The 26,500-nt window shown below is 41.6% G+C and overlaps 1 protein-coding gene across 23 annotated transcripts in view; it reads left to right on the top strand.

Moving 5' to 3' along the window:
• The window catches only part of LOC107269371 (lachesin), a 124,785-nt gene that overhangs the window by 78,946 nt on the left and 19,339 nt on the right, over nt 1-26,500 (top strand). For 20 of the 23 annotated variants that reach the window (XM_025086665.1, XM_025086662.1, XM_025086673.1 and 17 more), the window contains 3 exons: nt 15,178-15,284; nt 21,219-21,426; nt 21,511-21,672. In XM_025086665.1, coding sequence (XP_024942433.1) covers nt 15,178-15,284; nt 21,219-21,426; nt 21,511-21,672 — 477 coding nt within the window. Of the gene's footprint in view, nt 1-9,468; nt 9,606-11,076; nt 12,144-14,169; nt 14,273-15,177; nt 15,285-21,218; nt 21,427-21,510; nt 21,673-26,500 lie in introns of those variants that run through there. The other 3 variants (XM_025086678.1, XM_025086677.1, XM_015743139.2) reach the window with 3 other exon arrangements.

The raw sequence follows: 26,500 nt of genomic DNA, 5'->3' as shown, positions 1-26,500 counted from the left end.
AATCCCCACCCCACCATACATATTTCTATAGATTTTCCTTTTTTGAATCAAATTCGCGTCATAGCCATAAGTTGCCTACGAGCGTTGAAAAATGAATTTTCAAAAAATAAAGACAGGGGCATAGCACAATAAAAAAAATTGTCCAATAAGTAAAAATGAAAAATTGAAAATATAAAGATTGAAAAAAATATTAAAAAATTTTTCGAAAATCATTAATAAACAGTGCAGTGACCTATGGGATACCTCGAAGATTCTACGTGAGTAAGTTCAATGACCCCTCGGGTAGCATTAAAAAATGAAATTCCCATGAGTCAGTAGGAAGGACGAAGACGAAGAAGAAGGAAAGAAAAAAAAAAAAAGAAAAACCGATCACACCTCTAATTCGTAGGACACTCCCATGTCGTTAACCCTTCTTGAGATGCAAAAGAGGGCCTGCCCGGGAAAAGGCCCCCGAGAGCCCTCTTACGCGCGACCAAAGCCTCCAGGAGCGACGGCACGCGCCGCGACGCTCGAAGAATATTAAATTCCCGGTCGTCGCATAAATTAAAAGATAGCGTTTTCAAACTCCGAGCGCGTATAAATTTGCCAAAAGTAAACCTCCATCCGCCCATCTTTTTCCGTTCTGGTCTGCATAAGGGCAGTTTGACTAACCCTTGCGTCGTCTACCACCCTTCGTTCGGGATAGCTTAAAATTGAGATCTACGGGAGACCCGGACCCAGAGAGGATCCAGCCTCCCTCTTCGGCATCCCAAATAACCCGGTGCTATTTATCGTGCCCATTTGAATTGATGTAATCCGAATCAATAATACCTCCCCTGCCGAACAGGGCTTGGCATATCTAGACTGTAGGAAAGTCCACGAACATATATACATATATACATATTTTTAGTGCCCTGCGAATTCCGATACTCTATATGACTTATCCCGTCCGACTTTTTATTTATCTCCCTGTCCCCGATATATACAGTGCGTTCAGGATAACTCGAACGAGTACTCGTTTCTTTCTCAATATTCTCGTTCTTCCTTTTCTCTATGTCCAAACAAAATTTAAATTACGTAATGGCACGGGCCGTTACCTCTCGATCACCCCTTACGTCGCACGGGGTCTCGGACGGTTCTCAAATATTCATGCTTATTAGAGTCCTCCTCGTCGTCCTCCTCCTTCTAGTTGTGGCTTACAGGGGCGGAGGGAAGAAAAAAAAATAAGAGATAACCTCCCCCAGGGAGCAGATTTATACAGAATAAAATATTTTAATTTACATTTCTAAACAGGCATTCTGTACCGTAGTGACCCCTCTGCCACCCCTCTGCCACCCCTCTGCCACCCCTCTGCCACCCCTAGAACCCTTATCCACCACGTATTACGTGTTAGCACTTACTCGACATTTCCAATTTATCACCGGCAGCTTATTTTCGCCCTTATATACGCCCTTTTACATCTCGGCAACATTGCCCTGACCTATACTTACCTGTAGCCACCCTTAACACCCTTACCACCCGCAACCCCCCTTACCTCACTAACCTTTATTTTCACTTAAAACGCGAACTAGATGGAGCTACACTGAATTATGCCCCTCGGCATACACGTATACCCGTGCTATATCTATAGGGTGTTGCAAAAGAAACAACCACCCTCGCACATTATACCCGTAACAACCATCCCCCCCTCGATCCCTCGGTACTGTTACTCATCCGCGCCCTTTTACCCTTTCAAATTTAAAACTTCTTCACAAGTTCAAATCCCGCCGATGAGGGTGACGAGTGGGCGTAAAGTTTTTCCTACCCTTGAAATCCTTTTACTTTTATTTCTAGCCTGCGACGTACAGCGGCGTGCAGCGTCTTTAAAATCTTCGACGCGTCTTTGAGAAAAGCCAATGTCAGGCAAAATACTTCTTGCTCCTTTTTTTTTGGCATTCCGGAGCCAAGTGCCAGTTACGCAAAGATATAAATTTGGATCCGTCGGAAGTCTCATGAAATCCGAATGTGTAATTGCCTGTAAAAAAAGTGGAGGCGGCCATGATTTTTTTTAAATCATACTTTTTTTAACTTGACTATATCTATCGATCGACAAATTTATATCAAATAATAAATAGAGTGTAAAGTTTTTTTTTTTTTTTTTTTTCGAAAAATACCCTCCGCGAAATTAGCAGAATTCCTAAGATCGAATTATTGGAACGAGTCTCATGGGCGACACTCTTCCACCTTTTATGGGCTAAAGTTTTAATGATAGGGAGTTTTATACCGTATCCCCGTACCCCCGTACCCCCGTACCCGCGTCCCCGTAAGCCAAGTCCCGTGTACGCGAAACGACAGCGAAAATGACCGTGTCCTTATATCACGCCACTTAAAGACATCTCTATAAAATCGACTCACGTACCGAAACCTATATAGATTTTTACCGTTCCCCATTTTCGAACTTTCCCGCGCCCCGAGCACAGCGGCTCGCGTAACCTTCTAGAAGGAAGTAGCGAGGCATGCCGGGAATTCCGTTTAACAGTCTGTCGGAAAGAATCTAGAAAAGAGACACTAAGGGTAACGAAAGGATACAAAAAAAAGAACCCCTAATACTCCATAACCTCAAAAAAAAAAAGATCTTTTCACAAAAATCCCTATGGCGAACCCAAAATCCTCGGTTTCCATACAAATGAAAACTCCATTTTTCAAAAAACCTCGACAGTCATTCAACCTACCCCGAAATAACCATAAATTCTAAACCAGCCTCGATACGTAATAAAACGCATTTAAAAAAAAGAAATTTCGTCGATTTTTTTCGTACAAAAAAAAATTGCATCAGGTCTACCAACACTGGTCGATGGTTGTTCGCGTAAAAGTACTCAGCCTCTCATTGCAATTTAATAACCGTTGCATTACTCCGAGATGGGTTCTTCCCCCCCCCCCCCCCCCCCCCCCCCCCCCCCCCCCCCCCCCCCCCCCCCCCCCCCCCCCCCCCCCCCCCCCCCCCCCCCCCCCCCCCCCCCCCCCCCCCCCCCCCCCCCCCCCCCCCCCCCCCCCGCTCTCCCCCCCTCTATTCACCATCCCAACCATTATAGCCTCTATTCGCCCTTCTGCTATTTTCTTCTCACTTTCCCTATCTTCTTTTTTTTTTCTTCTATTTCTCTTTTACTTTTTCTCTTTTTCGTCTCCTTCTCTCTTTTTCTTTTTTTTTTTCAAGCACCACCGAGTGTCGGGTATCCTCGGCACTTATCCACGAGGAAAACCGCGGATAGCACCTCCGCTGTGGGATGATGTTTGAACGCATTTGAATATCAGGAAATGAAGCTCCTCGTCCCTGGGGAGAAGGGAGAGCTCAGACGCGAAGACAGAGAGCTACCGGGTGTGCCATTTGAATAATACTTTGCATTTAAATGCCGGAATACATCGACCGATAAAAGAAACTATCTCCAGACAGTTAAAGCATCCGCGTCATAGAGATACAATCTACACGTGGATAGCGCGGATGGAGTATCGGTGACGTAATCTGACGACCGTTGTCAAAAAATGATTACCAAAAATTCCCTAGGATATCGGATAGCGGACCCTTGTACCGTTACGGACTGGCAGTACCGAACTGCTAATAAAATATAACTATAACGTGCTCTTGTCGCTATAGCTGGGTACCGATAGAAAAAGCATCGAGATCTTGTCTATTGTGATTAAAGAGGATCCCCTGCGTGACGTGTGTGCGGAAGGTGCTCGATATGACAGAACGTTCCTTTATCATTTTTTTTGTATCCCTACGGTACGTCTGGATGAATTAGCGACAAATCTTTTTCTACCGCGCGCACCCGTACAACTCAATTTCGGCTTCGGACAATGACGAATTTACTGTTCCGTTTGACCAATGTCCGTCGTGGGGTGTTTTTTTTTTTTCGCTTTTTTTTTTTCGCCGCCACGCTGTCCGCCATTTCAATCGATATAAAATGAACGTACGCCGAATCGCGGGTACGTGAAAAATGAATTTCTCGTGATTCTTTTACCGAAATACTTCTCTTTGCTCGCTCGACGAAGCCATGAAATTTTAATCGGTGTATTACTGCGTTGCCGTCGTGATCGACAGATCATACGGTTTATTATGATAGATACGTTTCACGATGGGTTAGAGAAATATCACGTAATCATAATGATAATCAGTCCAATGTTAATCGATGATCGTTTCTTCCTTTTTTTTTTTTTTTTTTGATCGACTGACGAATAATTTATAACAATTTTTCACAGTTTTCTTTTTTACTCATTTTTTTTTTTAATAACTGACGCATCTCGTTCATACGTCATAAATGTAAATGCATGCTCTTATCATCGGATATTATCTTTTAGTACCGTCCTCCTATTTGCAAATTTATATGGAATAATCCATAATTCTATATATATACATATATATTGCGATATAAAATTGCACATGTCGATTGATTTCCTGCGTACACATATGAAAATCGTTTAGCATTGTCAAAACGACTTTGTACGTTGGCACGTCGAACGATTTGGTTTTCTCTTTAAAAAAAGAAAAAATTCAAAATTTCACAGACTGAATTACTGAAATGCGAGTGATTGATTCAAAAAAGGAAAAAACGTGCATCGGTCCTCTCAAGTATAATGACGCGTCCAACCGAGTCTGACGTCATAGACAGAAAGTCGAATTCGTAAATGCATTATCGATAACGTCCGGCAAGTGTTTAATATCTTTTCCAGTATTGCGAAATTACATCCCATCCGACTGTGTAAACCGAACAATGGAAACTCATCGAATTACAGCTGCGCCGATTCGTTGTTTTGCGTAAAAAGCAATTATTTGCCACCGCAGAACGAGCGCAGTGTTCAATGTACGGGAACAAATTTATGGCATCGACTGTGCACAAGAGCTTAATTGAACGAACATGAAAAACAATGTTCAATACGGAAAGAATTTTACGGAAATACAAAATCTGGTTAAAGCAATCTCTTTCTATCTCTCTTCCTCACTCTCTCTCTCTCTCACACACACTCATATGCTCTCTTAATGAAATTAAATTAAACATTCATAAACACCAACGTCCACAAAAGTCAAATATTAGTGTAGCCTTATATCCTTTACAATGAAAAGTAAACCGGATGTGTAAAATTGCACTTAAATTTTATCTTTTTTCTTTTTTTCTCGAAATTCCAATCAAAACTCTGTGTATCGGTAAAAAGTATAAATATTAAAATTTTCCCATTCGAATATACATATTTGATTTCCACGAATGATTTCCCACCGAGAGACAGCCCGTAGTCGGACTAGGGGAAAACCTGTCAGGAATGGATCTGCAGCTGTTGCGAGTTACCGTGAACGGACTGTAAGTCTGCCAGAGAGACAAGAGTCCTGGAGCTATATTCTAACTTCGCTCCTCTATCGAATAGACAGACGTTGACTCTATCGATAGCAGCTGGTTCCACTATTGACGTAACCCGACTCGAGGACACAGGAAGCTCACGATTTCGAACCCTCCTCCCTTAGTCGGTCTCCTCCCGCGCCCCCCTCCTAACCAAGAAAACATATCATCCCCCGATACCTTCAACCCTTATATACTATCAACCCTGTCTCCTTTTCTTTCGTCCTTCGCGATCATCTCCATTTCATCGGATACAGGTAAATTTAAAAGCTCTGAAAAATCTCACCCACCGATATCAACCGTACGTATTTCTTAAGTTGGCCCAACTGCCTGACGCTCGCTACCCCGTGTACCGGAGTGCACGGAATCGCTATCCGAATCAATGAAACGCTTCTATAGGGATTACACGGGAGAACATAGGTAAACCAGACCAAATCGTATAATAGCCAGCAATATCAGATATTGAATATAATTGTATACTACGTTCGTGTATACTCTTGGGTAATTCGTAGATATTTTGATATTCCCTTAGTACCAACCGCCGATTAAATATTATCATTGCACGGATTTATTGGACTTAAGAAATACAATGGGGGTTCGTTAAAGCCATAATAAGCTCTGTTCACGATCTTTCGATTCAGGCCTATAGGACTGATATGTACGTATGTTGTATGAAAATTGGATTCAGATAAATCCAAGTTACACCCGTCGACCCGAAATATACAGTCTTCCCTGGTTCAAAGGGTTAAGTCGAGTGGCGCGGGATTTTTTTCCCCTCGCGCCAACCTGAGAAAGGGTGAAGATGACGACGGTGTAAATATTCCGTGGGTGTCTACCTTCTAGAGTGAGTAGTCGATGGGGAGAGAGAGTGAGTGGTTGTCCAAAATATGAGGGGGTGTTTAGGGACCACCCGGTATTCCCACCCCAATTCAAGTAATGGAGTCTGAAACATTCCTCTCGCACCCTCCTCCACCCCCCTGCCCCCCAGTCCTCCCTCCTAATGTCTCGCCCCCTTAACCTACCCGTCTTGTGCTACATGCTCGAAATAAATACCGCATCAGGTCAGTCGGGGGTGGTTTCCAGTCAGACGGCTGAGCTCATCATTATCTGCTACTGCGTTACAAGAGCGTCCGGTCTCGTTAGGTTTATCACGTGCGATCAAATGCAATTACCTCGTGTTAACCTTGTTTACGTAAGTCTGTTGCGATGGGCCATGAATTTATAATAAGTGACGGAACAGTACGAAGTTACATTTCGGTAGAGCCTCTCGTGCTTCTTTCTCATAGGACATCTGGGTTGAGGCTGCTGTCGAATAATCCCATTACGGGTACACATTGGATGAGTCAAAATTGTCATTCGGTATTTTGGAATTTTTTTTTTTTTTTTTTCCAAAATTTCATCAAACCTCAAAGCTCAAATTTTACGACCGATTTACCTTTCCTTTGCAGCAGTCTACTATTAATCACGAGTTTTTCGACTTTTCTTTCAAACTTTTAACACCAAAGATTTCTTATACTTTTTCGTGGTAACGAAATTTTTTAAATCGATATTCTATGTGCTTGTTATCCAATGAGAAAAAAATACAGGATAAATATGGAACGTACTGTGGAACTCATTATGATTGTACACACTCAGCCTATGCTCGACAACCCTAGTACCTCTTTGCTGCCTGATGAATCTCAATGCGTATCCTTACGACACTCCTTTTTGTATCGTGTCTCAAGTTCTTACGAGAAAAAAAGAAAAATTGGTTGTCTTTGAGATCCACTGACCCGTTCAACGTCCGGACGGCTTTTCTATCTGTATTTTACAATCGAGGATTTTATTGAAATCTCCTCGGGCCCGATTTCTATATAAACTCTAAGAGACATTTTTATCTGTCGGATAAATTTTCCCGACTCTTGGACTATGGCTGAGAGTGGAGAGAGAGTCCCGAGATCCAAGGCAGAGAGGTATACCAAGAAAATCCAGCGGAACGCCAGTTTTCCACTGTGCGAAAAATTATTGTCGTGATATGAGAGAGCTAGAGTTATCGGCAATAAAAGGAATATATGTATATAACGTCCCTGCGTTTATCCCGGTCGAGAAAGTCGCCAATGCACATTGAAATCTCTAGGTCCATTGTCACGTATGCATCGCCGTTCCCTCTGGATTGGCTCGTCACTGGGGATCGTCCGATCCGATAAACGTCATCCTAGATGCGTTTCTCCATAATAAAAAGTTGAATCTTTTCGTGAAACATAGAGAACGTCGGTAATGCAGGTACCTATCACTTTTAATGCGATCCTACCATTACCGACAGTACAGGCAGCGTAACAGCGTAAACGAAGCTACTGTTGATTGGCCGTAACGATACATAAAAATTGTCCTACTTTAAACGTGACTTTATTACGTAACTCTCGTTCCCGTAGCAGCACCGTGCACACTGTACAAAAATTTTTTAAATTCTTTTCGATTCGAATTTGAATATACCTCGTGGCAACTTTTGATACGTGCACGTATCCGATACAGGAGTATTTGATTGTTATGGATTCTCGCAAGCATCCCCTAACCTTTTCTCTCGGGAAACGTTACCATAATGCACTGGAAAATGGTGACATTAATAATGCGCAAAGTGTATCGCAAACGACACACGTAGTTACGGTCAAATCGGTTCTTGTACCGGGTAGTAGCATGGACGCCGTACAAGGTATGGCATAATAATATAGAAAACGATTTACGATTTGCGTTATAGGAGGGAACGTTAGTGAAATCTAGCTAGTTTCTTTTGAAACGACAGTAAAGAAAGTATCGATCAATGGCTCGACGTTATCGAGTCGTAGGTCAAAGTTGGATCGGGTGGTTCTTGAAGAAAGGGGTTGGTACCTACTGCTACCCGTGGAGAGTTCGACTCCATAAAATACGAACGTCGCCGCCACGAGACTAACCCGCGGGGATTTATTTTCGGTTGGGATTGTGCAGTGCGGAGGGGTTTAATTTTTGAGGGGCTAGAACCTTCTAGAAGGAAATAAAAGTGGGGGCCCGGAGGAAAGTGAAGCCGGTGGATGAGGTTGGGGTGCGCACTCGTGCTTATGGGAAGATGGGTATTGGCGGAACGAGGAAGAAGGGCCGAGAGATACTGGAATATTTTTATAGCATAAAAGCGAGCTGGATATGTACGTGTAAAGGGTGTCTCAAGGATTTCATCCCTGAGGCTGGGGTGAGCCGGATGGGTCCTGCGAAAGACATCTATAATTCAGGTTAAGAGCGCCGAGTAGAGGAATTGGGAAATAGCCGGAGCGATACCGGAAAGAGAGAGAGAGGGAGGAAGCAGGGGAATGGGGAGATGTTGGGATAGAGAGAAAAAGAGAGAGAGGGGGGGTATGGCTGGCGAAAAAAAAAAAAGAGTAAGAGAGAAGAGCAGCCAGGTAACGTTTCAGGGGTCCGAGTGCGTCTGAGAGGCTTGTAATTTCTTTTTATCTTTATTCGACCCGATTCGACCCGCTGCTTTTTCCAGTTGCTACCCTATATTTATTGCTTATAGAGTGGGTTTCCGAGGGAGGGACTATGATGGAATTGTAGGAATGTATGGTAGCGGGGGACAGAGAGAGAGAGAGAGAGAGAGTGGTAGGAATAAAAAGGAAAAGTAAGGTGAAAGTGCGAGAGTGGAAGGTGTTGGCTGATGGAAATAAACTGCCCGCGCACTCCAACCCTTAGCCGAGCCAATCGTAGATCCAGCTGTTCAGCGAACCAACCCCTGTTCCATACGTACCGGTACAGTTCGCAACTGGTACGCACCAACTGGACCCTTGCTCACTGTCACCTATGCTCGTTAGTAATCATGAAAATGGCATCAAATACCAGCTCTGAAGTGATATATAGTTTTTCAAACTTTTTTAACTTTTTTTTTTTTCGTTGCAACTTCAATATTTTATCAATTGCACGTAAAGCGATAAAGTACCACGTCCGGCGCAAGAACCCAAAGATCGCGATACGAGTGCTTCCTGTAGCGAGGGAGCGTTGAAAATGTTTTCGCGGCGAAGAAACTTTTTACCGAACTGTCCTGGAATTGACAGGTTTGTTTCCCTGTCTGCTTGAAAGTTTTGCCCGGCCTTCCCGTCCGGCCCTGCGCGCGCGAGTGCTCTTTGCTTTGGAAGCAAATAATGTTTTATCGAATTGAGTAACACAGCAGTCGACGCCTCTGCGTCACGGAAACATCTGGAACGAATGACCGTCCGATTTGACGCTGCTTGGGGATGCTTGAACGACACTAGACCTTCTGTAAGAGAGAAAAATTTATTTAAACTGTATATAAAATTATTTAATAATCTGCAAATCGAAATTAGCGAAATCGAAAATATACATAGAAACTGGAGCACGATCCTGCAATCGATAAATTCGAGTTTAATAAATCGAATATCGAAATCTCTCACAGTTTATCCATTGAAATGCACTCGTGATTTTTTACAAATGTTCCTCTTATCGTTCACAATGTACGACGTAGCAGATGCTCTACTTCTTGGTGTCAAAGGTCGTTCAAAAGCTCCCTTGGGATTAGGATAGGTGAATTATCTATGGAGAGATAAGTAAATGGTCGTTCCACATGATAGACAAGAAAAATAGGTCAGGTCGAAAAAGTTGGAATCAAATTGATCTCGAGTAAAAAGAAATAAAGGGTACCATTCACGTAGGTAAAGTGTGCCGAACAGTTATCTTGAAGCTGGTTAACATTTATACCAAGATCGTTGACGGAATTCCTCTTACGAGACGGTGTCCTGTTCCTAGTACGGTTGAAGGGGGCAAAAAAAATGAAAGAAGTTTATAACAGGGAGAGCAAGAGGGTGAACAAATATAAGGGAGTAAACGTATTTCTGCTTATCGTGTTTTTTCTTGGCGTCATAATGGGACCTTAAGTAGGGAATGTACTGAATGCTTTAAAAATTGATTTCCCGCGCCTTAGGCCGCGAGCGTAATGTTATTTTGAAAAATAATATCCCCTCTTTTCCCGCGGGCACTTTTAGCACGGGGCGCGGATGCTTTGAAAGCCGTGAAAAAAACGTGTCAAGCTACCTGCTGATTATGCGAGCAAACAAATATTGCGCATCCATTTGAGCCCTGGATCGTACACACCGAGAGGGGAAGTACGAAAGCTGAGGTCCCAAGGTGAATTTATGCGTCGTCCCAAGCGCGCGTATATTTAAATATTTTATTTTATATTCAAAGATCCTTCAGGAATTTAAACATGCAGCCAGTTTGCTTACGAAATATAAATTTCGTCTTAACGGATGTGAAATTTTTCATTCGCGTATGCATATTATACTTCAGGACTTTAATATAATTCATTCGAATGCTTACCTTTATGCGAACCTACGAGTATCTTTGTCCAGATGGTTTATTGCACACGGAGCTTACACGATGATGTATCTAACAGAAGCCTCCGCCGCGTCCTTAGAGACAGCTTCAATTATTTAGTGAAACGTTTTAGTATGCCTTTGCTGTATCGTCCTTCCCCTCATGGCCCTTCTGGTCTATCAACTTTCTTCAACAGTGTAACAGTGAAAAAAAAGGAAATTGCCTTGAAAATCCTTTTCACGTGAATCCAGACAAACGTTTGCTCGAGTTATTTGTCCAGTGGCACATAGGAGACACGTCAGATATTATTGTAAATAGACTATACGTATAGGGAGTAAAAGGGAATGATAAATATAATGTAAAGTGATGGTTTAAAGACAAGATATATATTTTATTTTTTTTTTTTCCATAAGAATAACTAAGAAAAACATTTTCGACGACGAGACAGAGACTAATAATAATTTACCTTAGTAGGTTATACAGTTGCTTCGTAACTTAATCCCTGGCAAACAGTGAATTCCTCGATGGGCAAGTAAAAGAAATATTTATTAATACAAAGAATACATTAAATATTATCCTTCACTCGGAAACATAGACACACACATTTAATCAGGGCACGACTCTGACAGCAGAGTTCGGGAATGTTCTTTGTTAACTAGGAACTGGCAAACACAGACTGACTGAAAAGTTGGCCAGAAGCAGAGTACAGTCTTGTTCTAAAGTATTTACTATACACATATCACTTCTAATTCGTACGAGAATTAATAACGTATAAAATAACACAGTTGTCAAGGATCCATCTTGAGAATAACATCAGATGCACTTTAGGCGTTTCTTTCCAGTTTCACTTCCCGCACGGAAAAAAAGAAAAGACCATCGCGCTTGACTGTTGGAACAGAACTACCTGCTTGATGACAACACGGCCGACCTTTCCGCTCTCCGGCTATTGATTATTCTCACGCGTCAAATGAAAGTGTAACAGTCGTCCGAATAAAAACGATTAACGTACAAAAAAACCATTATTTTTTTAATATGAACACCGTAAAGGTAATTACGTATTACTTTTGTAAGCGAATGATCACGTGTTGTGTCACGTAGAAGAAAATTCTTTCGTTTGTTTTTCGTCCTGTTAGTACGTTTACTCAGAACTATGTGATTGCTGCGCCATCTCGCGGAGGACTAGGCGCAACTTTTGGAACTAACGTCGTTGAGCTCAGCACGGCATTGTGGTAACTTTCGCGTATAAGACTGAAGGTTATGGATCCCACACTTTCGTCAGTCTCGTTTGAACTTTTATTTGAGCGCGATAAACCTGGATTTATTCAAGTTTAATCAACCGTTACGTATTGTATCGCGTTGAAAAATATTACTTTTGCTAAGTAACCCGTGAGCAGGTGCGTGGGACGTACGAGAGACCGAGAGTCAATGCTTTTCAAGTGGGGAACAAGATCGCACGACCATTCCCGGGTAAGTTGGTAGAGACAAAATAGTGTTAGGTTATATATGATACGATAATATATAAAAATTGTATCATATTCCATAGAATAAAAATCTTCAATTTCAAAAGAAGAAACAGATAAGAGCGAGGAAACTCGATAAGACGGAGAATTGAAAAAAAATGTTAACAATAATATCTACCAGCTTTTTACTTTCCTCTCGCAGTATTACAAAGTACAGTCGAAAGCATTCCATACAATATTATCAATAACGTGCTTTGAACATACAATAGTAGCATTGTGCACGCTAGGATGTTTCTCTAATGTATTTATTCGAATTTATCTTACAGAAGCTTTAAATACGGATTATATCGTGTCTAGGGAAATGTTAGCGTTAGGCGTGCAACGATGCGATCCAACCAAACGGAAAGCCGACGATCTAGAATCTTCTGGCGCATTCGGATATCGCGAACGAGTATAAACCATTTGACAGGCCATATACACACGTATATATATACTATACATATACTGCAGTAAGATGGGAGGTTCATCAATTCAAGGAAAGGGGGAAGTGCAGGGAAAGAGAGAGTAGAGGGGGGGATTCTCACACACGTGAAAAAATATCTATAAGGAGTCGCTAAGGAATTTTTTTATAAATGACAGACGTGACGGAATCTCCTTGAGGCAATCGTTCGAGACGTATACGCAATTCTTATAGGAAATTTCTACTACGTTAACTGACACTGCCTTATAGGGGTACGAAGAATATAATACGTAGTTGTAAAAGGACGTTTCTGTTGGTTGATTGTCAAAAATAAAAAATTGCATTTTCCTTAATAAATCTTACGCGATATCAGACAAGTGAATAAGCTATAATTTGCCTTCGTAATACTAAATATTCGTAGATTGCTCGAAGCACACTTTTTCAAATCCGCATTTAAAGCTACGCGAATGTGGAAAGTAATAATTGTGAAAATTGAACAAGATATCTTCTACGACTCGAGTGATTTTTCGCATTGTCTTAACTGTCACGTGCTGTAGATTTGACGCGTTCCGCAATTCGGCAAAACTTGTCCTATATCGTAACCTGCAATACCATGGTCTATATTCGTAACGAGTAACGGAAATGTGGGATTCCCCCGAATCCTTCTGATTAAAGTAATTTAGAGCAAAGCTAAATTCAGTAAATGATACGTAAGCAGATTTTAATTGGCTTTAATCCATGAGCCATTTTGAAAGTTCTGTTAGTCCAATTAGCGAAGCGTTGTCTGCTCGAATTCGAAAACTATTACGAATATCCAAATAGTTAAAGGTCTGTAATAACAATATGTAAATTACGAACGAAAAATCCAGCAACAGTACTAGATGTAAACTCGGACACTGATAAGAAAATAAATAAAAGTGATTCGACGATATAACAAAAACTCCATTAAACTTCGTACTAAAGCAAGAACAGACCATAGACCATAGTGATTCGACGGAAGGGAAACTTGTGATTCAAAGATTAACCCGTTGAACGATAGATCCAGTGGCATCGGATGGGCAATTCTTATGAAAGTACAGCTACCAACTCTCGCTCAAGTAAATCCCAGCCGCTATTTCTTACAGAACGATTTATACGACTGAAATAGGAAAATATTTTCTTAGTTTCTTCCGCGTCGTTTTTCCTCATGGAAAAAATTGATAGCTCCGTAGTTTTTTTTTTTTGACATCGGGCCAGTCGATCGTAACGTGCCTAAGTTATCAGCGCGTTCCGAAAGTCGAGCAAAGATGTTATTGGCGAAACTGAACATAAAAAAAAAACCAAAAATACGTAACCAAGCAACTGTTAGGTCATTTAAAAAACAAAAACCAACTCGACTTGGGAATTGATTGCGTTACATTAGCTTCCGGCTGTTCGTTTTCCAGATTAGAATAACCTATTCCAGCGCGATGTACTGTTTCCTACCACCGTGACCATTAACCCCACGCTCGTTTGTCTTACTGGCCGAAACAATAATTTCAATTCGAAACTCCTCTAATTAGCAGACTCATTTACTATAGTCCTTTGGGAACCCAATGATCTCTCCGGGGTGGAAAATTCTTTTCATAAATTTCACTTCCGCCAGTTTAACCACAACGGATACAAACGACTCTCGTACACGCTGTAGAAAGTCTTAGGTAAATATTCTGATTTTCAATAAATACACATTTAACCGGAAGTGGACTGTTATAAATTTTTCAATAGCTTAATAGACGCATGCGCAGACCTTTTTTTTTTTTGCGGGGTGACGCAATACCATATTCTCAGCCAAGGAGCAAAAGGGGCTACTTCCGGGAACACAATGGCTCCCCGGAAGAATCATAACCCAAGACTGTCCTGAACTCTCGGTGAGTGTCTTCGGATGGACGTATTTCCGGTGAGGAGCAAAGTGTCTTCGACCGGAATCGAAGGCTGCTTTCTTCCGGTCGAAGGACCAGCCAACTGCCTTCCTTTATCCTCGAGTGCATCGGCCAAAAGTTTCCGAAACTTTGAGACCGGCAGTGTGAGATGCCGTGATGGAGACACGACCGGAAACTGGAGAAGAGACGAGTCGCGTGGCATCAGGCTGGTCGGTTGTCGCCAGACCTAACATTGTATCAAGGACTTCCGCTTCGTCGAGTGACGTTCGATTGAAGGATGCATATACGGATCTTCTAGCAACGCAATCCCCAAAGACCCTTTTCCCGTAGCACTGCCAAGAAAGCAATTCTCTGTCGGGGGGGGGGTCGTCCGAAACTTTTCTATAGATATAGGACCAGTGGCTCCTGGCAAGCAGGGACCCTGTACCATGGTGTACGATATCGAGAGATGGACTTGGGATATACTTATAGTTGCGAGAACTGACACGAGAGAGCTCTGTAACGCGATAGAAAAGTATCACGATTTCTAAGACGCTCGATTTACTTGTTAATTTCAAACTCCAGTCTATCGTCGTCTGCGGATCTGGATTTGTGTCTGAAAATCGAGAGAAATCCTGATCACGTATCGGTATCTCCGATCTTGGTTATTTTGTTGTTTTATATATATTTTTTTTCTTTTACAGCTCTATCGGACGGACCCAGATTCGCCGAACCGATACCCAACGTCACCGTCGCCCTGGGCAGAGACGCCAATTTACCATGCGTCGTCGAGAACCTGGGTACCTACAAGGTAAATAAAATTATTCATGGGAGTTACCTACGTTTGATCCGTGAACTGCATGGTTTGGAAATACTCGTCTGGATAGACATGTATTTTTATTGCTTTGCTCGACTGTGCTATATCTATAGGTAAATTCATACGTTTTCTTAGCGATAGCGAACTCGAGCGAACTGCATAAAAAAAAAATAATTTTCGCATTTATCAATATGTAAACTTGCTGGTCGATCACTCGACGTTTGTTAGGTCACTGATTCGGCGCACTGTCGATTGCTCTGGTTTTTGGACTTTTTTTTCTCACATAAATCTAGAAATATAAATATCCACTTAGCTTTCGTTTCTATAATCAATTTGGCGTTTCACGATGCAAAAATTAGCACGTGACGTACTATTTTATTGAAATATTAAATTTTATCTGTTTTCGAGCACGTCCGGTTTTGCGCGCTCGTTATTTTCTTAATTTTGCCAAAAAAAAATTTTTTTGTTCCAAACTTTTCTCAAGTACCCGGCCCTGAATGCGAGCTTCGTTAGCGTTTGGTATCGTGTTCCTGTGCGCGTCTGTGCAGCAGAACTGCAACGTTATTGGAAATGCATCAGGGGGTCCCGGGTGGGTGGGTAGATGGAGGGGGATGGGAAGATCGAAGGTGGATGGTCCAGGCGAGATCAAAATCCCACTCAAACAAACGTCTACGTGCAGTTATTTCGCTGAAATAGACATGGAGAGGTAAAAAGGAGAGGAACGAAGAGATGCTTCCGCGAGAGTTATAAATGCAGTTGCAGTGGAATACGCGTCGGAAAAGCCCGCGGCCATCGGTCATGTCCTCTCGCTCTTTTATTTTACCACCCCACGCGCTCTTTGTTTCTCTCTCTCTCTCTCTCTCTCTCCCACGCCCTCATATTCCGCTGCCTGGTTGTTTGCCTCTTTGGCCTCTTTGGACCAGCTCGACTCGAAGCTTCGAGTTGTCTATGGTTGTCTATTTGAAAATTGTCGTCTAGATATGAAGGTGAACAAAAAAGAAAAACATTGACGCGACCTCGTTAACCTCTTTGTCAAAAGTCTATTCGACCCCGTTGCAGTTGCTTCGACTGCATCCCCGAGTTTACCGATTCCGAGTTTACACCATAAAAAGACTGTATTGCGCCGATGAGTAGTCATTATGGTATACGTGTGTATATACGAATATAAAAAGTGGCGGGAAATATATATAAATTTGAATTTAGCGCCCTTAGACGAAATCAAGTTTCAGGTTAAAAATTGTTATGGTCGCAAAAGTTTGACGATCCGACGGTACCAGCTCACGTGTACGCGGCCATGTTTCTTTATGTCTTCCTTTTTAACGGCACCGTAAAGACGGCTTGGAATCGATGCAATGTTATCCGGGTGTTTGATATTTTTTTTTTTTTTTTTTCGTTGCCTTAAAAAAAAAGGATGAAAAAAGTGGGCACGAAGCAAATGCAGAGCGAATGGAAGGCAAGGGCTGGCGAGGTTATGCCGGATACTCGCGAGAGTACCGATAAAAATATTATGACGCGTATTGGGTGTCCGCCCATCCACGCAGTGCCGTAAATCTATCCGTCTTCGGAGATCCTGCATATTTAAATATTCATACGTCGCCGTTGCCTTCCGGCTGTATCTTCTCGCGTCGCCGTATTAGACCTCCTGAGTTATATGAATGCAAATGTCTGGGCACGGCAGGAGAACTCTGACGGGTAATGGACTCGAATGTATACGTAAGCGCAGTATATACATATATGTATTGGCAAATAGACTGCACTTTAGTAAATATGAAAATAACCGAGCCAATTTTTATTTATACGAGGAATCTATCGTCAGCCTGATATTTGCCAATAGTCACGGAAACCTAACCTAACGTTCGTTACCACGTGCGTTTTGTTTAGCACGAGTAATCCAATTCACGTATAAAGTGTATGATGCAACAAAGTGCTCCGACGGTCTTTCGAGTCGACTGAAAATTTTTATTGTGCATCCGGTAAGGTCGGTACTGAATTTTATTGGGTTTTCGTATTTTATCCCGGGCACTTTTATGATTATTAGTCAATTTTCGTGATAATCCAAAAAAATTTTTAGTCCGACTTTATCGAAATAATTCGGTGTCGATTTACGAAAAAAAAAAATTTTTTACGCGTCTTGCGTCCATTGCTGACACTTTTTTTTTTCGTTTTTCAGCGACGTTCTTATCCATTAGAAATGTTCCCTTTCGTTTCTCTTCATCTGTAATGTGCTCCGCGTAGACTTTCGGGCACGGTACCGTTTCGTCGACGTACCATGGTAACCATATTGGTGATCCAGTCTAGCCCGCAAAGTTATGATGGGAAATGGGTTAAGCGCGGCAAGCGACAGGGCCGTATTATTCTGGCGCTTCGCTCAACGAAAGGAACCACCTGTTCCATCTCGCGCGCGGAATATTAATGCACGTTATTATTTTAATACTTGGATGACGGTAGATCGATATTATTAAGGCGTGCCATTAGTAAGTAACGAGGGTGAAGTTAGTGCGGTTACAGTGGGACTAGGAAAAATTGCACAAGCCTTTGATAAAGAATTACAATTATCAGATAGCATATAAGTGAATAGAGGTAGAAAATTGTGCGAGTGCTTAAAAGCCTGAACGGTCGAGTTAGGAAAGGCGGGTGTGACCGATAAGAAGTGAATTGATGATAATTTTTGAAAAAAAAAAATTTCAAGAATTTTTACTGAAAAATTTATCCATGAAAATGAATCATGATTATTTGTTAATTAAAAAAAAAGAAAATCGTTTCTCAAAACTTTCTTAAAATTCACTTTAGCTGCGAGTAAATAGACACTTGGCGATGTCGCGATAAAGTCGCCCGAGGAAGTTACTTGAAAACGCTACGGGTTAAGGCGAGTCGCAAGCATTGTGCAAAAGTCATAGACGCTCGTTGCAGCTAATTACCTAATTAGCAAGCGAACGTAATAATTAATTTGCCAACCCAATTACCGGGAACGCGTTGAGTGTTGAACCTCAAAATCAGCTGGTTGGCCCGACAAAGAATTCTGAGTTACATAATCAGAGTAGCGACTTTCGTAAATTCCAAAATAAAAGAAAAAAAATAACCCTTCCCCGCCCCTCACCTTCCTCTCGATTTATATTACCAGCAGCAACTATTGGAGTTGCCCATTTAATTCCTGTCGCTTCTGTAGCCACCGGAGTGAATCCAGTTAATGGGAAACAATGGCGCCCAGCGTCTTTGTTGCAGGTTAAGCGCGGGTGGGCGTGAATACCGGGGAAAAAAAAAAAAAAAAAAAAAAAAAAAAAATTGTCAGAAGAAAGGGTTGAGAAGGGAAAAAAAAGAAGCAGCGAGTACGGGACGGAAAAGGAGGAGCGAAAGTGTAGTAAAGCTGTTGCCACCGTTGGAGTATATATGTATATACGCTTAGAAAGCTTGCGGGCGTTTGAGGGATCTTGTGGGAAATCAAGCTCCGGCTAACGACTGCCAGTAGCAAAGTTCGCTTGCATAGAAAATTTTCATTGGGTTGATTAACGTTGGTAGCTGCCTGCTTGGATCCACTTGCGTTGCAACGGAATTCTTCGTTTTTCCCTGTGCAACGAAACATGCTCGGATTCCTTTGGCCGGAATAAGCGAATCGAACGTTTTCCACGTTTTTCGCCTACTCGAACGTACGTACAGCTGGATGTATAGAGAGAGAAGAGAAATTGTAAAATTCGTGTCGCGTTTTCCTTTAACGAACCCACCTAGTGCTGCTGGGATTTCGATGAGCTTTTGCAGTCCTCTAGCTAGATCTACCGTAAGAATAGGGATTCATTCTGATCGTTCAAGATAACTTTGGTCTTGATAGCCCTAATCCCAATTTACGTAATTTGGAATAGAATATACAATAAGAACGGGATAGGTATAAAATAGCTATATCTATATATATACGTATCGTAACCCGTAGTTACCGATAGGTAAAACAGAGACAAGAGGGACATTAAGAATAATGTATTGCCAAGTGACAGTGAGAGCTGGAGGTGGTAACTGCAAAAAAGACGTTTCCTCCGTCGTCCGCTAGTCGGCGCTGTTAAGCAGCTTTACGACGATTACACCAGACCCGGACTGTTATTGGGCTCGGTTAAGTCTGGCTTTGAATCTACGCCAAGAATTTCAGTCGAGCCTCCGCTCGATTGAATGTTCTTTGTTCCAGATTAAATTTCTCGCTTTATTTTCTTTCCTCCGATCCTCCCTCGGGCCTCCAACAATTTCCTATGAACGTACGTACCGATAATACATCGAGCCATGGGCGTGCTCGGATAAAAGATGTATGCAGTAAACATAAATTTGCGGATGAGCGAAAAAACGAATTTCTTTTTTTTTTCATCAAATTTACATTGTATTTTTAGTAAAATAATTTTTTTTTCAAGTAATCCTAAAAATGAAAAAAAAATTATACCATGAATTTTTCACAGGTTTCCTTTTCACCTTAATACATGCATAACCGTTCGTATGCGCTTAACGTTGTTCCAAGGAGAAATAGCGCAGTGGTCCTTTCGCCCGAAGGAATCTTACGAGATTAGGATGCTGCGTTTATATCGGAGTCACTTAATCCAATGTCTTAAAGTTTCATGTTAGATCCCGGGCGCGGAAGCTGTGCCAGGGTAATTCACATAAGGCGTTAACAATTTCACACGTAGACGTCCTCTGTATACGTTGGCTCTCTGGTACAGCGGAAGCTTACCAGGATGCTTTCGTCTCCTTAAACCAAAAATCGAAGCACGTGACTGTCGTTAAAAAAAGCTCTTATCCGACGGATGCTAACTCGAAGTTTTACTTCGGTCGCGGATTGCGCAGGCATTTTCTCTTCGCTTATGACGCTGTTGGATTCTTCATTTTCTTGTCGGACCGGAGAGCGTAGTAGAAAATAAGAAAAAGAGAGTAGGAAAAAGAGAGTAAGAGAGAGAGAGAGAGAGAGAGAGAGAGAGAGAGAGAGAGACTGAATAAAAAAAGACAAAGTAACCGCGCATCTAGGTGCCCTCGAGTGACGAAGGAAATGAGAGTGGGACGTGAAGCGGATGGAAGCGGGTAAGTTAACCCAGAAATTCTAGGAAAGTGCATAAGCTTTGTCACGGAACAAGCTTAGTTAGGGAGAAATTAGATCGCCCGAGCGTAAAATACCATCGTAGTAACGTTCAGGCATCGGAGGAACATCCTGATAAAGTTTTTAGCGTATCACCGGGTAGTCGCCACTTGTGGCATCGCCAATGGACCAAATCTCGAGCGACGTATGGAGATGATATACTTGGAAAATTATTCGAGTGTTCCGAAAAGTGAAAATTAAGGCTCGTGGATTGAAAGTCTGACGAGGAATTTTTCATTCGAGTTACCCTGATTATATAGTAGACTTTTTAATTAATTTGACATACCGGAAGTTGAAACGTAAAATTACGTCATTCGAAGAATTGCATAACGCAGCCAGCTCAGTCATTGGGCTGGTCACTGGGATGGTTATTAAAAGGCAGCACAGGGCTCGGGTGGGCTGGGCCTAGTGCAGTGACACTTGACCCCCATTAAATAAAAGCCTATGGCACGCGCGTGTCTGGTCTTTCGGAAAAATAGGATTCTAAATATCAAACGGCTTTTCGTAGCCCAAGTAGTTTCCACGCGACAAACACATTCCTCGTGAATTCTCCAGCCGGGAAAATAACGTCGGTTTTCTTTGCCTAGGAGCTCGCCAGAGCGGAAATGGGGGAAGCACCATTATATTACGTTTCCCGAGTCCGCTGAAAATGAACGCGCGCACCCTCGAGGCTTCCTAACCAGCCTTTACGCTGTTTCACGTTCCATTAGCGTCAACCGTCTTTTCGTTTGTTCGACAACATTTTCGAAACGGATATATAATTTTAGTATTTTTACGAAAAAAAAAAAATTCCCCCAAAAATATTTATTTAATATTCATCTTACTTACAGGTCGCCTGGATACACATAAACAGACACATGCTGGTCACCATGCATACCAGAGTCATCGCCAAGATACCAAGATTCTCGGTGTCCTATGATAATCAAAAGACTTGGCTGCTGCACGTTAGCAGCGTTCAGAAACAGGACATAGGCTATTACATGTGTCAAGTAAATACGAATCCCATGATCAGTCAAGTGGGATATCTCGAGGTTGTAGGTCTGTATTAGAAGTTATATGGAAAATTTATTCTCATTAGTGTTTATATTACGTAAATCTAATCCACTTGCCTTTACGTTTCAGTACCGCCAAACATATTGGATTCCATGTCTACTCAAAGCACCGTTGCTGTTAGGGAGAATCAAAATATCACCCTAACGTGCAGGGCCGAGGGTATACCGACGCCTACTCTAATGTGGAGACGAGAGGACGGTCAGGGTATCTTCGTGGATCGTCGAGGAAAAGGTAAATTTACTAAATGATAAAATTTATTAATTTTTTTTTTTTTGTCAAAAATAGGATTTTCGAAGTTTGCAATAAAACTGTCAAGCTGTCAAGCTCGTTGGAGTATTATAATCAGTGTACAGCGAGGAATACGTTTTCATTCTTCCATTTGACGTATCCACTGACTTTGACGTATATCGTGCAATTTCATACGAGAGAGGGTGATTTTTTTTTTTGGTACAATATTCTTTATATCAGGCGTAATTATATTTTCACTCATTGGCGCAGTTTAATTGGGATTTGATTCGCGACGTAACTGCTTGATAAAATTCGTTGGAAAAAAAGTAATGGCAGTAATGCTAGAGAAAGCTTTTTAGCCGTGTCCGTACTTCTTAAATATTGTAGAGGTTAATCAACTCAGCCCTCGCGAAGTAACTGTACAGCTACGCAAGAGGCACGAGAGGGTTGAAAATTATGCGCACACACGGTACATTCATGAAATATGCACAACCGACTAAAATTACAGGCTTCTCGGTTGTTTGCTAAATTTTCCCAAGGATTAAAAAAGATATCGAACCAATCAGTTTCCACCCTTGGGCAAAGAGGTAGAAACCGTGGGTATCAGTGTCTTCGATTACAGAAAAAAATTAATTAGGGATCGAGGTAATTTTTTGGAGCATAAAAGGTGTGAAAATAAAAAAAAAATTCACCCTGGCTAATATTCAAAATTAAATCAACTCGAATTCCCGCGCTTGTTCGTCGGTCCCATCGAACCGATAAACATAACCTAACCTAACAAACTCAGTCCTTCATACCGTTCGTCCAATTAGTCATAGCGATACTCCAAGCACCACTTGTTCCGCTCGTCCAACCGATTTTACGTGTTTAATTGTTGAGAGTAAGCCGACTAATTATTCAGACGCTTGATACTCGTAGAAGGTAATATTTATGTAGGGACACAGTCACCAGTGAAAGCATTTCCGGTCGTGGGTATTCTCGAGTTTCCGGTACCAAGGAGAGAATTTATGAGCATCCTAAGTGAACGTTATTCCGCACGGTTCACCGAGCAGCATAGCACGCGGACCTGGCAAAGTCTTAGCTCCATAAAATGCCCCAAGATTTTGTGGCTCACTGAGCTTGCACCTAGTCAAAATAATTCCTACCCTGACGATGATCGATTTTCAACGTCGAAACGTATAATTACTAGGAATCTCCGTTTAACGAGTCCAAATACCCGTTACGCATAGTCTCGCCCGAAAACAGACATTAATACCAGCCAGGATATTCCCCGAGGCTTTTAGCGGACCCGGTACCAATAAATCGGAAGATAGCCCAGAGGGCGTCGAAGGCCTCTACTCTGATTTCCGCTTTAGGCGTAGCGATGTATTTGTATAATTTTACGCGTTGGCTTTCCTCGGCCAACGAGAAGGCACTTTTTATTGACAACCATAAAACGAACAGAACCGCCGGTCCTCTGCTGCGGCTCCCGTTCGATCTTTACGATCGGCGTTAATATTTCACGGGGCACAGGCGTATTTTTTTTTCTTTTCTTATCCCTTTTCTTTTTCACCTACACAAAACCCACCCAAGTTCTGCCTACACGAGGTATAAGTCACAAGCACCAGGAATCACCTGATGCAAGCCTGTAGGTATACTCATCGATCGTTCCTCAATCTCTTGGCTTTCATCCATAAGATCCTCTTTAGCCTACGAGTGTTCTCTGGTATGACACGTAAAATTAGCTGAACGATCGCGTAGCGATTTTTTTTTTTTTTTTTTTTTCAAACACCTTCCACAGGGCTTAAGAGGGCGGTATTAAGGCTTAGGTAAAAGTCACCCTACGCCAGGCTCCTTTCTTAAGGTCTCGTATACGCATGCACCTACGGACTCTAGAACCAGGGATACAAACTGGCTGAAGATGAAGGTACAGTCAAGTACAAAGACGATAACGAGTGATCTTATCGAGACTGATGGAGCGGAAGTAGGTAGAAAATGTGGAAGGGATGACTTAGGTCTGTCTCCCTTCTGATTACGTATCCGTCTCCCTCTTCCGGGCTCTTTCTACCTAATTCGCCGTCTGCTCTAAATATGTAATTAGTACTTGACTGGAGCCAGCAAGGAGTCGCGGTGAAGCAGTTTCTCGAAGAGAGGGGAATTATTTCAGAGTGGTATATATATTTGTATATATGTATATTGCATACTCGAGCTAGATGCTCCATCCGAAATGAAGGCCTGCACACAGGGACGCTTTGCGTCGGTGCATTTAGACGCTTGTGCACATATTGGTACACGTAGGCAGGTAGCATGAGCTAGATATACCAAACACGGTAAAGGGCTTCAGTTGGATTTCTGTGTAGTCGGCTGGGTTTGGTCGGTAGCAATGTATGGGGTGTCCTAAGAAAATCGTAAATTTTACCTTAAACATGGCTGCCCGATGGTATACCTAATGCGGTGACCACTAACGAGGACGTAGCCGTGGTTCCAGATGTTGTCGAGATTAGTTGGTCGGATACGCGAACCCAGTTGGGTTTGGGTTTGTGAAGCGGCGCGGTGTCCTTAGAGCTACGTCACGATCCTCTAACCGCAAGACCGTTTGGGTTTGGGTCTTTAGTTTTAGATTAAAGAGCTATCCGAGGCGCACGTGTCTGTATGATTTGACAGCTGTCATTTTATTGTTTTGATCTTAGAGTAAAGACGCGGAGCGAAACGTCAAGGGTTGATAATTATGTCTGGGATGATTATTAAGAAATGCGGGGTCGAGCAAGAAGTCCTTAAAACTGTGCGTTCCTAAAGTACATCAGGTATGTTCTTTGTGTCGTCGGAAAGAAACGGCTTTTTTAGGTCCTGCCGGTGCCTTGTCGTATTTTATGGCTCGAATCGATTTATATTTAAAAAATTTTTTTATCCGTCTTGCGAATCGGAAGTGTCGATGGGTATCAGGATCATGTTTTTTTTTTTTTGTTATAAAATTAAACGAAGGACGTTTTGAGATGTGCGAATGCAATTTTTGAGAAGCTTCTCTCGTTCCTTGGCGAATAACGCTTTGATTATGGAGACTATTGTAAACAACCAGGTCCATTCATTTAATCTCATCAACGTGGCACTATTCGCGGGACAGAGTTTACTGAAAACTCATGGAACCTGCAGCATCCGCATTTGACGAAAAACTTGAGAAAAAGGATTTTAATAAACAAAATAAGTGAAGCGTTCCTTCTGTTCCTTTCTCTTTTTTTTTTTTTTTTATTCTTTTTTTCAACTCGTGCCGACGATCTCGACAAACTGGCTGGCGGATTAAAGGAGAGAAGGAAAAAAAAAATCTCGGTAAAGTAAAACCGCGAATAATCGTTTTAATTTTATCTTTCCCCTTGTAAAGCCTACAGTCTGTAGGTAGCGCGAGGATCTGACTTTTCTATAGGGATCTTGCGCTTGTTTGTCACGCTTCTTAGTCGGTCTGTTGACTTTCAATGCACAGTGGGTATATACACTCCTATTAAGGAAACATACCGTAAAGGGATGAAAGAGCCGAAAAATAGAACCGAAAGGAAAGACAGTCCTAGAATTTATATTGGTATGAAGACTTGTCGTGTATGGCTTATAAAGAAGGTATGATTTAAAGAATTTCACGATACCCTGTGTACAAGTTTATTTTTATCCTAGAATAATAATCTGTCCGAGTATCGTCTTATTGGATATTTTCATACGTATCTCGATAAGGATCGTCTTCGATCTTGAATGCGAAACGATTTAAGGTATAAACTCAAAAGTATACAGGCGATGCCTAACAAGACTTACTTAACACTTGAGCGAATAGCAGGTACGTAGGTCAATTTTTTCGAGCACGATAAAAAGTTGAAGCTTGTTAAAAACTTGTCAATACGTAATAACCAGCGATAAGAGTTCGATAATACGATATTTATCCACAGCCATAGCTGTGACTATATGCAAAACTTGTAAATTGCCTTCGGCAATGTTATCAGTTAAACACGCGACATATGATAAGACGTCTACATGCTTATCAACCATCTAAATGGAAAACTTCCTATAGCAAAATTTCTCACGGGATTACAAAATTTAATTATTTTTTAAAAAGCTCCATTAACTCGTCTTGCCGAGTCAAATTTATTTTATTTATTGCCTCGTATTACTCGCACCCTCGTGTCTATCAAGGGTGGTACGATTTTTTCAAAATTTTCAACGCATACAAAATAATTTTTAATATTTTATCTCAAACCGATCTTTGAAAGTCGTAAGATCATGAGATACCTAAAATTCCCCAAAAAAATTGCAAAATCTTCGTGCGAATTGAATTGGGCAATTTTTTCATTTTCATTGCAAATTTTTTTCCACTTCGTTTATTCAACTACCAGATGCTGTTATAGATTTGAAAACTCATTGAAACGTTAATTTTTGTAAACAGTAACTAGCAGAACGTAAATGCCCATCGAATAACTCCTGGGCACTTATAACAGTTAACTGAAGTTAAACACCAAAGTCAAACGAGCGTCTGTGCTGCCCTCTACTGACGTGTATATAAAATTATTGAACTAGTTTGAATTTTCACCCTTCGCAAATACACGTTGCGTCCATTAATATGAAATATAAGAAATAACGATAGCACAGATCGCCACATTGAAAATGAATAAGAGCCCAGCCATCGAATACTCGTTACTCGTACTATTACGTATACACCAGGTGCAACGTTAGCCTCGATGCATATAATGCTGATATAGATTTTCTTTAAATTAAAAAAAAAAATTGCACAATATTTTCCTATCGATAACAGTCATCCCGGTCCGTTTCCTTGCAACAGATATCTTTTATTTGCATTTTTTTTTTTTTTTTTTTTGGG

Source organism: Cephus cinctus, unplaced genomic scaffold (assembly GCF_000341935.2).
Source record: "Cephus cinctus unplaced genomic scaffold, Ccin1 Ccin1_scaffold0638, whole genome shotgun sequence".
NCBI classification, from domain to species: domain Eukaryota; kingdom Metazoa; phylum Arthropoda; class Insecta; order Hymenoptera; family Cephidae; genus Cephus; species Cephus cinctus.
The sequence above is the reverse complement of the archived record's forward strand: the minus strand, read 5'-3'. Positions and strand labels throughout refer to the sequence as shown.